The sequence below is a fragment of the Glycine soja genome, chromosome 13 (assembly GCF_004193775.1).
Source record: "Glycine soja cultivar W05 chromosome 13, ASM419377v2, whole genome shotgun sequence".
NCBI lineage: Eukaryota > Viridiplantae > Streptophyta > Magnoliopsida > Fabales > Fabaceae > Glycine > Glycine soja.
Genome location: NC_041014.1, coordinates 62,173 through 75,566, shown reverse-complemented (window position 1 = coordinate 75,566; position 13,394 = coordinate 62,173). Strand labels below are relative to the sequence as shown.

At 36.1% G+C, this 13,394-nt stretch overlaps 1 protein-coding gene across 1 annotated transcript; it reads left to right on the top strand.

The window, feature by feature from the left end:
• Positions 1 to 446: 446 nt before the first annotated feature.
• Positions 447 to 1,488, top strand: LOC114382645 (protein MAIN-LIKE 1-like). Its single transcript, XM_028342205.1, has 2 exons — positions 447 to 747; positions 860 to 1,488. Exons 1-2 carry the CDS (start codon positions 447 to 449, stop codon positions 1,486 to 1,488), a joined length of 930 nt encoding a protein of 309 aa, XP_028198006.1.
• The last annotated feature ends 11,906 nt before the right edge of the window (positions 1,489 to 13,394 follow it).

Below are 13,394 nucleotides of genomic sequence, written 5' to 3'. Positions count from 1 at the left end.
CCAAAGCCTTATCCAATTTACTCATAGCACCACTTCCTTAATTATAACTATCTCCCTTAGCTTCTCTAATGTAGTGATTGGGCCAACCCTATTATGAGTACCCATAGTGTCATTATTATTTACACTCCCCTTTGTATGGCTACATGTTGCCTCTTGTTTGTCATTTTCACATTTCCTCATCTGCACATGGTTTGGGCCCTTGTTAGTCTTACACGACCCATTTTGTAAGAGGTGGACCTCGTGCCTTAGGTAGAAAATTGCATGACATACCTATTTGTGTTGCATTAGGTAGAAAATTTTCAACAAAATGAGTACTGAGCAACCTTATTTACCAATTATATGAATAGTTAATTTGACCAAAAAACTACATTGTTCTTCATGATTTTCAGATAATGGTTAGAACAAGAGGTGGACCTCGTGCCTAAGGTAGTGGTACAAGCAGAGGCATGGGTCGGGATGAGGATGATACTGATGTTCCCCGGCATCGCAGGCCTACCGCTTCTGCCCGTAGGCAACGGGTTCAGGTTGATGTTCCTCCTCAGGTGATTGAGGATATTCTTGATGTGACAGAGGATATTCCTCATGTGGACAAGGACATTCCGACTGCGGACGTAGATGCTGTAGACGTTGCTGTTGATGGTGCCGGGGGATCACCTACTGAGCATGGCGAGGGATTCCCTGGTAGGCCACATGACACATCATTGCTGACATCATTTGCTGACCATGTGGCATACAGTATCTGGCGTGGTGAGGTATTTTAATCTGGACGTGTTGGTAGTTGATAATTATTTATTTTTTGTTGTGTTGTCTGTGATAATGAATGTCTAATTAACTTTTATGTTGTGTTATTCAACTCAAGAACGACCTGAGTTGAAGCTGGTCTCCCATGGTAGGAAAGTTGATAAATTTGGGAGTCCAGTGCCTGAGATTGAGGGCCTTGTTGTCGGCATCGGATTAAGTCCATTGATCGGGTGTTCCGTGGTCACTGGCGATCCTGGACTGATATCCGTATTTGCGAAGAGGTGGCATAGGGAGACCAACACCTTCTACATTCTAGTGGGGGAGTTGACGATCATATTGGACAATGTGGCATGTCTCCTCCATCTTCCTATCACAGGGGCATTACATAGGTTTGAGCCTCTGGGCGTGGACAAGGCTGTCTTGCTGTTGATTGAGCTTCTAGAGGTATCCGCCGAGGAGGCTCGAGCTGAGACCGTACGTGCTCATGGGGCTTACGTGCGACTGTCATGGCTCCGTGAGGTGTATGATAGTAGATGCCAAGCCTGCCATTGGATTGTAGCAACGCGTGCTTACCTCCTCCATCTGGTGGGTTGTACTCTTTTTGCTAATAAGAGTGCAATCCATGTTCATGTGGTGCATCTAGAGGTGTTTCGAGACCTTGGTCAGTCTAGGGGCTATGCCTGGGGAGTTGCCGCACTGGTTCACATGTATGACCAGTTAAATGAAGCTTCGCAGACCCCCACATGACAGATGGGTGGGTACCTGATGCTCTTACAGGTAAATTTTAAATTTCGTAAACAGGTTTAAGTTGGAAAATGAATTTCTAAAGGTTTTTTTATGTTATGTTCACTTTATTTGTGTAGTGCTGGATATATGAGTACCATACGCTGAGACTACCCCACGTGCCTCGAGGTGGCTTACGATGAAGGCGCACATGAAGGGGATCAAGGGAGCGCCGTACAGGGCACGTTTAGATGCTCTGGCGATCACGGACGTTTCCTAGTTGCCCTACAGTGAGCACCAGGCAGTTAGGGGCTTTGAGCTTATTTCATGCTACCAGGGGCAGCTTAGATGGGGTCATGTTGTTGTCTACGTCCGACCAGAGCGGGTGCTACAGCAGTTTGGGTACAAGCAAGCCATCCCTTTGCCGCCGGTTACTGCTTCTTTATGGCGAGATAGACGAGAGTTGGATGCATTTCAGGGACCATTTAGCACTCGCGGGTAAGATTTGTGTTGTCCCCGGGCAGGTATCAACGGACTACATGGATTGGTTTTTTCAGATCTCTCACTCGTTCGTCACGCCGACCCAGGAAGGCGATGCGCCGAGACAGTCAGCTACCCCATATGTGGATGCATACGTCGAGCCACATGTGCCAGAGGTTTCAGACGCAGATGATCTCCCCAGACATTCAATGGTATTTTAATTTGGTTAAGTGGTTTGTAATTTGTTTTTTATTTAATATTTTCTAATCACTATGTTTTTATGACTGTGATAGGTTTCTTGTGAAGGTTGTGAAGCCATCACAGAAAGGTTAGAGCGTGTGCTCAACCTTAGGATGGTGACTGCAGGAACATAGTTACATGAGATCATGAAAAATTTCCTTCAGATCACTAAGGGAGAGGCCTCTGATGGAAGTCTTAGGGCATGACGTCGACAACACATAGATTAGCTTTTGATATGATGTGTATTATTTTTGTATTTGATAATATTATTGTTAGTGTTACATTATTTTGGTAATACATATTTTGTTAATTATTTGTTTCATGATTTAATTTTGCGTGTACTGTTTATGACCGACATAATCAATTGCTGAAAATAAAATCTAATTGCGCCTAGAACTAAAAAGCACAAAAAATAAAAAAAAATAGGAATTGGACCGTTAAAAATTATGTGGGAAAAGCGTAAGACATTCAAGGGGTGCTATTTCTATTGTTTGAATGTCAAAGAAAAGAAAAAAATAATATCGTGAACCGGTTCCATCGAATCAAACAAAAAAAATCTAAAAAAAAAAAGGATTTTGACCCTTTAAAGTATGCCTAAGTATCCCTTTTCGGCATTTTTAAAAAATTATGTGCGAGTCGTCGAAGACATTCGAGGGGCACTATTTCTATTGTATGCATGTCAGAGAATGAAAAAAAAAATATCATGAACCGGTTCCATCGAATCGGACAAAAAAAAAGCACAAAATATTAAAAAAAAATAGGATTTTCACCCTTCAAAGTATGCCTAAGTAGCCCTGTTCAACATTTTTACAAATTCTGTGTGAGTCACCTAAGACATTCAAGGGGCGCTATTTCTATTGTATGCATGTCAAAGAACACAAAAAAAATAATATCGTGAACCGGTTCCATCGAACCAGACAAAAAAAAACACCAAAAATTAAAAAAATAGGATTTTCACCCTTCAAAGTATGCCTAAGTACCCCTGTTCGGTCGCTTATGACATTCGAGGGGTGCTATTTCTCATGTCTTGACATCAAAGAACACAAAATAAATTTTATCGTGAAACAGTTCCATCGAATAGGCCCTAAAAAAAACCACAAAATAAAAAAAATTTGGATTCCGATCATTCAAAGTATGCCTAAGGTCTGAAAGTCAAATTTTAAAAAAAATACATGATCAGACAATACATTAAATTTTATTATGGAATTCAAACACGCTGTAAATAGATAAAAGTTACATGAAAAACAAAAAAAATAAACCTTGCATTCAATCGTTTAGCGACATGGTAGCCACATCGTCTTCCATTTCCATAACATGTTTAGTAAAAACAACTAAAATTTCTATTGGCCCATATTTTTTTCAGTAGTTAGACTGTACTAACACCTTCAGCACTTCATCGTTGGTTTTCAGCTCAATAATTTCATATTTTATAACTTTATCTGAATACTCAAAATGACCTAGTTGCCGAAAAAATAATTGCCTTACCATTTGTGATTTGTGAATTCCGTGAGGGGGAATCCCTTTAGGTGCAACTTGCTTTATCAAATCCTTCAGTTCGTCGATGGTACATCCTGAAGGAATTTCAAATTTCATTGGATTTTTTCCAGTGAACGCGCAACCTACAAAGTTGTTCTGCCATGACATGTTCCACCTCTCATTGTAATACAGGAGCGTGTCATGAATAGGGGTCATCGTTTGTTGAAGTAAGTTTAATATTTCATCCGCTGTTCTACCAACAATGCATAACAATTCAATCAGACCAACACATGAAAATTGGTCATTACACATTAACATGGTGTTGACTTTGTCATCATTTTTCAATTGCATACATTGAAAGCGAAAATAGTTACCTGTCTCTGTGACTGGCTGTCGATAGTGAATTTCTTTCAAAAATTGTTCGTGGGTTAGATTTAGGGTCATGTGTATTTTGGTTTTCAGTGTTGTCAAGTAATTTGTCGTGTCACACCCAGACTTTAAATTATTTGTTGTCAATTATAATAATGACGTATCATACATGCGTAGATCATTTTAGACGCACGAACAAATTTAGTCCATAACGCAACAATTAATTACAGTCTAACGATTCATTATTATACAACAAATTACATTTCACAATCAAGCAGCCATAATACTGAATGCTCAGTCTTCATTTAGGTCCACATATTCTCTTCTAATTGTCATTAGGCTCATGTATTCTTGTATCCTACCAATATATGCAGTTGGTCACTGCTTTGCCTGAGGAAGACAATTGCTTGACCACAACAACGCTACAGGCGGTAAAGGACAAGGCTATTTTAGATAAACCTATTTTGTACATGAACAAACATTATCAACTCAAATGAATGACCCAAGCCATTGCATAATTATAAAAATTACAATAAATATCTTCAATGTACCTGAACAAAATGATTTCCAAAGACGTGACCGACACATATCATGCGGTGCACAAAAGAATTTGGTGGTGGTTGACTTCTCAGAGGAAAAAATGTCATACTTTGTTGTCGGGATAACAATACAACGATTATGTTATACCTAGATGTAATGACATATCCCATGTCCGTTATATCCATCCACTTGTCCACACCAACCTGAATCAAATAAACATACACATCTAAATAATTTAAAACTTTGTTTTTCTTTAAAAAAAATTAGCATACAAAACATACCTGGGAGAACCCATCAACATGTAGCGACATCCTTACATGTTCGAATCTTTCTGTGCCACCGAAGAGTTTGATAAAGTCATGCAACCATTTCCTAAGTTCTTTGATCAATTCGTTGCGGACCATCGGCCAAGATTCTTCTCCCATACTTAACAAAGCAGGAATGGAGCGATATCCACAATTATCGTCCGCTTTGACATCCACAACATCCTGAATGAAACCCTGAATAAAAGGTGCAAACAGATCCAACATGGGGATGATCCTTGTTGGTTTCGGCGGTTCATAACACGATGTACTAGGTTTCACTGAGGTGTTGTTGCTTTGAGAAGAATGAAATGCATCAACGTACTCCGAATAGGATGGATCACGCTTTGTGGATCTTTCGCTTCTTTTCAGACCTTTCTTTGGTGCACCTTTAGTCTTCACCTTGGATGGAGGAGGAAACATAGAGTTTTCCTCAAGGTATGCAATTTCTCGAAGTTTACTCTTCAGAGTAACTTTGCCGCCAACATCAACGTCCTTAAATCTTTTACGTATGGTCTCTATCTCATCGTTGATGCTGACTTCTGCCGCACATAACCCTTGGTCGGAAAAATGAAGTTTCCTCCAAAACATATGAACCGATTCCAGAGGGATGCTGGAAACAACATAGCTAGACAACTCACATGCATAAGGAAGACCGTGCATCGATCTCATAGAACAACCGCAAGAAGAAGGATCATTGCTACAATATTGTACGCAATCCAACTCAGCAGCAATCTCATTTAAAGCGCACCTTGAAACCATTCCAAGAAGCCTCTTGAATAAGGTTTTTTTATATACATGTCCAACAAAATGTGTGCTTGTTTCGAAGGATGCTTTAATTTGAGTGTGTTGCAGCGTCATCATATTGTTCATGGCATCCCAAACACTACACAGGTCTCCAAGGCTACTCTGTAATATTCGTTTCAGAGACCAATGTGCAGATTCAACCCTACATTTGAAACACACAACAAACGGTTAAAAAAATTACATGCATTTACTACTAACCCATACTACAACCAATGAACATTTTAATACATGTTTGTTGTTGTGTGGCCTAGGTGCATCACCTTGTTCGTCCATGTTGTAACAAATTTTTCCTTGTGTGGGATAATCCACGTTTCACAGACATAGTCGACAAACATCGACCATGGTGAACAAGCCATTTGAAACTTCTGAAGGCACTCAGGGAACTGCTGTTCCGAAGGACAATCTGCTAGAGTACCCCAACTGTCCATCATATAATCCCAGGCATTTTTTTGCCCTATTAAAGATTTGCACTTGGCCTTTACATTCTTGTAAATGTGAAACCTGCACAACAAGTTGGTACACTCGGGAAAGACAATATTCACTGCTTTCATCAGTGCTAGGTCTCTGTCAGTGATAATAACTCCAGGGAGGAAATCTTTTCGTAAAAATAGACCTCGGAACTGTTCCAAAGCCCATACAGTATTATTCACACGCTCACCCTCCAGATACGCAAAAGCAGCAGAGAAGGTCATCCCCGTTGGTGTCACACCAACAATGTCAAGCAGTGGGAGTCTGTACCTATTTGTTTTGTAGTTACTGTCTATCAAAAACACCAAATGACATGCATTGCATAATTTCACTGCATCTGGGTGACACCAAAATAGATCCTGCACCACAACTTCATCCTTCAATCTATGCCAATGGATATATTGATCGCGTTCGAGAAGCTTCATCAGATGTTGCATTTCGGTATCAGCTCCTCTTATTGAAGAACGATATACACTTCTTGCATTGTAAATTTGCTTGATCATGGTGCAACTGTTGGCATTGTGTTCCTTCAATGTTAGGAGTATGTTTCTTGGTTTCACCATCGACTTTGTCATATCTTCAATAATATTCTTCTCATCCTTTGTTAACCGTCCGGCGTATAGATGCCCAACTAAGGTCTTGGCCAATTCATGGTTGTTCATCCCACAAATCAGCTTCACCATCCAACCTTCACCTCCAAGCACTGGTTTCCCATGCAGCCTGAAGGGACAACCACATTTCCTAGTCCCAGTGTCTCTTCTAACAAATTCTTTATTCCTACACTTGTACTGACCGCTCCTTTCACAGCCAATTAACATAAACGAACTTCTTCCTCTACGACCAGTATATGTGTCAGACCTAATAATAATTGCAACAAACCCCTTTTCATGGGCAACCGATCTAACCCACACCAAAACATCGTCTCGGGTACCAAAGACCTACACCACAACCCTGACATATTAATTTTTAAACAAAACACACATGGCCTTCTTAACGAAAAAACGTCTAAACAATCGTTACCTGAGAAGTATTAAAAGCGTCTGAACAATCAACATGGCCTTCATTCATGCCACATTGTTGTTCATCATCAAAATCCATATCAAATTCTCCGTACATTGAACTATCATACATCCATTGATCTTCGTCCATCTTAATGAAAACTTTAAAAAAATTGTGCATCATCCATAACTTCATCCAAACTATCCACTCATTCAACATTTTAACAATCCATTGATTAAACATTTTACGACCTAATTTTTATCAATTAATTCAACATTTTACTACCAAATTTCGACATCGTAACTACCTACCTAAATAAATTGTCAAATATATACATGATACAAAAAATACCAACTAATTAAACATTTTGTTATCTTAATTTAAAATATTAACATTTAATCTTTTAAAAAAAATACTTCATATGGAAGAACGGAAGAAGTTCTTCCGTAGTTATTCATCAACAACTTCGAAAGAAGTTCTTCCGTATGGACTCCACGGAAGAAGTTCCTCCGTAGGATTCCTACGGAAGAACTTCTTCCGTAATGCCAAAATTATACATACGAAATGAGTTCTTCTGTAAGTATACATTTTGCATTATGGAAGAAGTTCTTCCATATGAATCCTACTTCTTTCGTATGTTCAAAATTCTCACGAAAATCTTCTTCCATAACAAGCTAAAGGAAGAACACTTCATCGGCCACAAAAAAAAATATACGAAACACCCCATACATCGGTCGAGTCGAAATGAAAATAGCACGTTCCAAGTACGCAACAACACTAACCCTCTAACAGCTTAAAAAAACCACACTTTAACACAGCAACGAGACCACACCGGAAAAACGACACTTAAACGGTAAGCTACTAGGGACCACAGGAAAAAAACGCGAAAAAACAAAGTGGAAAACGTAAGCGAGGAGGGACCACAACTTTCCTTTTAAAGAAAATAACCATAGGGGAAAAATGGGAATATTTAAAAATTGTTGGGTGCACCAGCAATGTTGGGTGCACCTAGAAACACCCCTTTTTTAAACTTAGACTTTGTGTTACTATATGGACTATACATATGGAGTTGCTATTGGCCCAAACACTATTGCTAATGGCCCCTACCAAGTGGCTGATTTTTTTCTTCTTATGAAAATGCCCTTCCCAACGCCATTGCTATTGTATGCACCCTCTGTACTACAACGGTAGATTTTGTATGAAACTCTCATACTTCAACGGAAACATATTTTCAGTTTTATATAAAATATGTACAAAATACTCAACGAAAATTTCGTTGAGTACTTTGCATGCAGAATCATGATTTCATTGAGTATTTTTTTCAACTTAAAAAAATGCAACGGAATCACGATCATGTGTGTTCCCAACAAAATATATTCATAATTTTGTTGCATCCAAAAACAAAGGAGAGAAAGGGGGAAGAAGGATAATTGTTTCTAACAACCCTAAATATTGTTATAACTATTATTTGAATTCCTATGGCAGAGCACTACTGTATGATTAAACAAAATCCTTCATGTGATGATTAAACAAAATCCTTCATGTGATTAGGCTGTGTGCTGATCCTCTTGGGCCTGCCTTCTTGGGCTACAGGTACTGCTTTTGGTACGCTTCTGTATTGCTAACATCACTCACTCAGAAGTTTGATGGCAGCTTCTTGGTGTAACTCGTTTGGTGTGGATGATGGATGTTAGACTTTGGCGCAACTTTGTTTTATGTATAGGTCGCTGTCACATCTTGTACAATATTCAAATTAAAAAAAGTTAGTTAATAGTTATCTCCAGTTAGAGAGTTAGTTACACGTACATACAATAAATCATGGAATCGATATATGACAGTTTTCAGAATATCCCTGCAAATAAGGAGGTTTAAAGTTTAGAGTCATATCCAAGTCTTTGTCTATATATTGCTTTCTTAAGAAACTAGTATATAACCCATGCATACACACAGGTGGTTTGGTTTTTTATTCAACAAACATTGGTATTTTGATTGCATGATAGGAATAAAATGAATATTGTATTATAGCAAAAAAAAAACTAAATATTTATAATAATATTGCGCTTAAACCTCGCAAGCTATGCATACCCACGATTTTTTTATTTAGCAAATTCAGAATGTTTTTATTGAATGATGGAAAAAAAAGAAATATAGGGATGAAGGCAGCTATTATAACATGTAGTATGCATCATTATATTTACCTTGTTAGGTTTGTGAATTTGCATAACACTGACATGTAGGAATTGGTTAAAAAAACATCTCCTGAAAAGAAAAATATTTTCCTTCATCAAGAATAATATCACGCGACACGTATCATTATTCTTTCATAAATATTTGTCGAGCCACGTACCACCGTGAATATATTTAGGTAGTATAGTGTATTCCTGTTAAGCTCCTCTTAGGATTAAAATATTTAGTGAATTATATTTACAAACGATAAAATTATTATATACGGTAAAATTCTTTCTCTAAATATTTAATATGATTATATATTTAAGATTTAAATTTAAAAGACATGTAGTTAAATTAAAATTACTTTATCTAACTTAATCAATATGTTTGATAGTATATGAGGAAAGCGTGTATTAAATTAAAAAAAATTACAACTTAAAAAATGGGTTAAAAGGACCTTATCATTACAGAAAGAGACAAAATTACATAAACACAAAATACATCTACAAAAAGAAGTAAACAGACTAATTTAAAATTATAAATTTATCTACAACATTATCCTAAATTAAGTGTTTGACATTGTGAATTAATCATAATGATGAGTTGTGTTTCTAAAAGAAAATATTTTTTGGGTTCTGTCTTTCGTAGTGAATGAAGTGGTTGTCATTGGTCTTGCCAAGAGGTACGTGATTTAGTCACTTTTTTAAATTTATTTTGATCTATGCATTTGATTTTTGAGGTTGAAAACTTCTTTCTCTAGCTTAATCTAAAAGGGTTTGAAATTATAATTATTTTGAAAGGTTTGCTGCATAGGTGTGTTTATACCTATGAATATGATAATTGGTAATGTGTGTTTTGTTATTTTTATTATAATAATAATAATAATAATTATTATTATTATTATTATTTTATTATTATTATTATTATTATTATTATTATTATTATTATTATTATTATTATTATTATTATTATTATTATTATTATTATTATTATTATCATCATTATTTTATTTTTATTTTTTGGGTAACTTGGAATCATTTGCGGTTTGAAGCCGAGAAAATATTTTTTGGTTTATCTCTTTCGTAGCAAATGAAGTGGTTGTCAATGGTCTTGCAGGTACGTTGTTTAGTCAATTTTTAAAATTTAAAGACATGTAGTTAAATTAAAATAACTTTATCTAACTTAATCAGCATGTTTGATAGTATATGAGGAAAACATGGATTAAATGAATAAAAATTTGCAACTTAAAAAATGGGTATAGAAGAACCATATCATTAGAGAAAGAGACAAAATTACATAGGCACAAAATACATCTACAAAAATAAGAAAACAAACTAATTTAAAATTATAAATTTATTTACATCATTATCCTAAATTAAGTGTTTGACATTATTTTGAAAGGTTTGCTGCATAGGAGCGTGTATACCTATGAATATGATAATTGGTAATATGTGTATTGTTATTATTATTATTATTATTATTATTATTTGGGTAACTTGGAATCATTTGCAGTTTGAAGCCCGAAAAATATTTTTAGGTTCTCTCTTCATGTGAAAAAAAATTATATTGAAATAAATATTTGTCAGTAATTGGTTACTATGAAATATAAAAGTTTGGTCTTTGTACAAAATGCTAATATTTGTTGATAGGCAACATAAATTTCCTAATTAAACCATAATAGTATTAAACCAATGTCGAGCCTCTTCCTCTCGACATCCAATGTTAATGAAGTTGGAAGATCAACATAAAAAATAATCAATCCTCGGTTCACATAATGGCAAAGAAAATTAAATACAAATAATGAGAATTGTATTGTATCACTATTAGAAAATACACTTTCAACATCGGTTATTTAGAACACTCTACATCGGTTCTAAAACCGATGTTGAAAGTGCCGATGTTGAATGTATGAATGTTAACATCGGTTTTGGAGAACAGATGTTAACATGTATATGACAACATCGGTTCTCTAAATACCCGATGTTAAACACAATGAACAACAACAAAAAAAGTGTACGCATGATGAACGTTGACATCGGTTTTCCAGTAAAACCGATGTTAATATGTTAGTTTAACATCGGTTTTTTAGAAAAACCGATGTTAATATATGCCCTTAACATCGGTTTTGCTAGAAAATCGATGTCAACGTTGATGATACAAACACTTATTTGGTGTAGTTCTTTGTGTATAACATCGGTTATGTGTACATAACCGATGTTAATATTCCAATGTTCACATCGGTTATTTATAATTAACCGATGTTAATGTACAAGAGTTGACATTGGTTATCTACAGATAACCGATGTTAAAATACAAACGCTGACATCTGTTATACACAAATAACCGATGTTAATATACAAACGTTAACATCGATTTTCTATTACAACCGATGTTAAGGTTCATATCGACATCAGTTTTTGTAAATAACCGATGTTGGTTATGATATTAACATCGGTTTTTGTTAATAACCGATGTTGTTTTCAAGTAATTTTTTTATATATACTTTATGTTTTTACAGTAAACCCAAAATTGTACCTGTCAAATGCAATTTCAGGAGGCCCAATTCACAGCAAATAAACATTTTATTCTGCTTTCAAGCAGTTTTAATGATAATAAACATCAAATAATTGATTTATTATAAAGAACAATCATCAAATGAATTCAATGTTCATGTTACATAGAAAATGTAAAAAATGTTAAACCAAAGTAAAAACTAAAGCTAAAGATAATGTCCCTAAATCCTAGGCCTGATCTCTAACTCGGAGATAAAACTGTGCCCACTGGATCCGCAATGCTTTAAATCTCTCTGGCTCCAATGGTCTAGGATCGTTAAAATAATGCATGATGAAATAAATCATAATAAGTTAATAATGTGATACAAATTATAAATAATCAATTTTGTTTGAAATAAACTTACCGCTTCCCAATTATTTCTAAAAGTTCCTAAAATGATGGTGGACATCCAGTGCATCACATAGTAGCCGCACTCAGTACTTCCTTTTTGTCTATTACACTAAATACATAATGAAATTTGGATATTAATTAAACAACTAGTGTACAGACACATAAAGAAATATATATATAAGTGGAAGTTTTATGTAAATGACGTACCTTGACGACAATCCACCTAGCAGAAGCCTTTGATTTAGGCTATGGAGCATCATCAAGACCCTTGATAGCACTGTTCCATATGAGTAACAATTAAAAACTGGTGTTGTACGTTGAGGTATTACAATGCAAATGTATTGAAAAGAACACTAACCTATTAATAATCCCCTTAAGGTAGTTGTCTGGCCTGTTATGCAATGAACAAAACCAGACAACTAGGTGTTCCTTGGGCAGGATGACCACCATCTGCCAGTGTTCGCTGCAGTGGAACCTAAAATGGGTTAGTACATTAGTAAACATTAATTAAATTTAGTTCTTTTGTGACTTACCCATTTAGGTAGGCTCCAAGATAGACATCGCGTTGTGAACTCTGCATCCAACTCTTTATGTAACTTTCAGATTCAAACTGCGATTGCCCAGACCTCTGAATGGACTGTGACTCGAGGAATCCATAGATATCAGAATTCCCCACTCGCATACATGTTTCAGTGAGATGCCTGTTTATGTTAAGTCAAAGTTAAATATTTATGAATTGAAAGCCATAACTTAGGTAATTAAAAGCCTTTTATATAAAGACTTACAGAATCCACAACTGTAACACTGATATGCTGAGACATTGACCACCGTGTGCGATTTCAGAGAGGTCTTCGTGCTTTATGTACAGGGGGAAATCTGGATTAATGACCCCGAACACGGTGGCATCCCATCTAACCTGATAAGGCCTCAAGAAAAGCTCTGGGATGGTCAATGTCATCAGATAAAGCGGATCATCGACCTCCGGATCGGGCTTCGGAGGTGGTTTGGGTGGAGACACAACTACTTGTTCATGAAACAAAGTTAAATAGCCTAATTCGAGGCACGCTTAATGAATTAATTTAAAAAGAAGAAACATATAGTAAGGACAATAAGTACCTGCTGTGATAAAGACTTGACCAGATGTGTCGGCCAAGCAAGGAAGGTGTGAAGTGCCTG

What these genes read in the sequence shown, in the direction of transcription:
- LOC114382645 (XM_028342205.1), top strand. Translation starts at nt 447, where the DNA reads ATGGGTCGGGATGAGGATGATACTGATGTTCCCCGGCATCGCAGGCCT. An exon ending in GGCATACAGTATCTGGCGTG is followed by an intron (nt 748 to 859) that starts GTGAGGTATTTT and finishes ATTCAACTCAAG; the next exon opens with AACGACCTGAGTTGAAGCTG.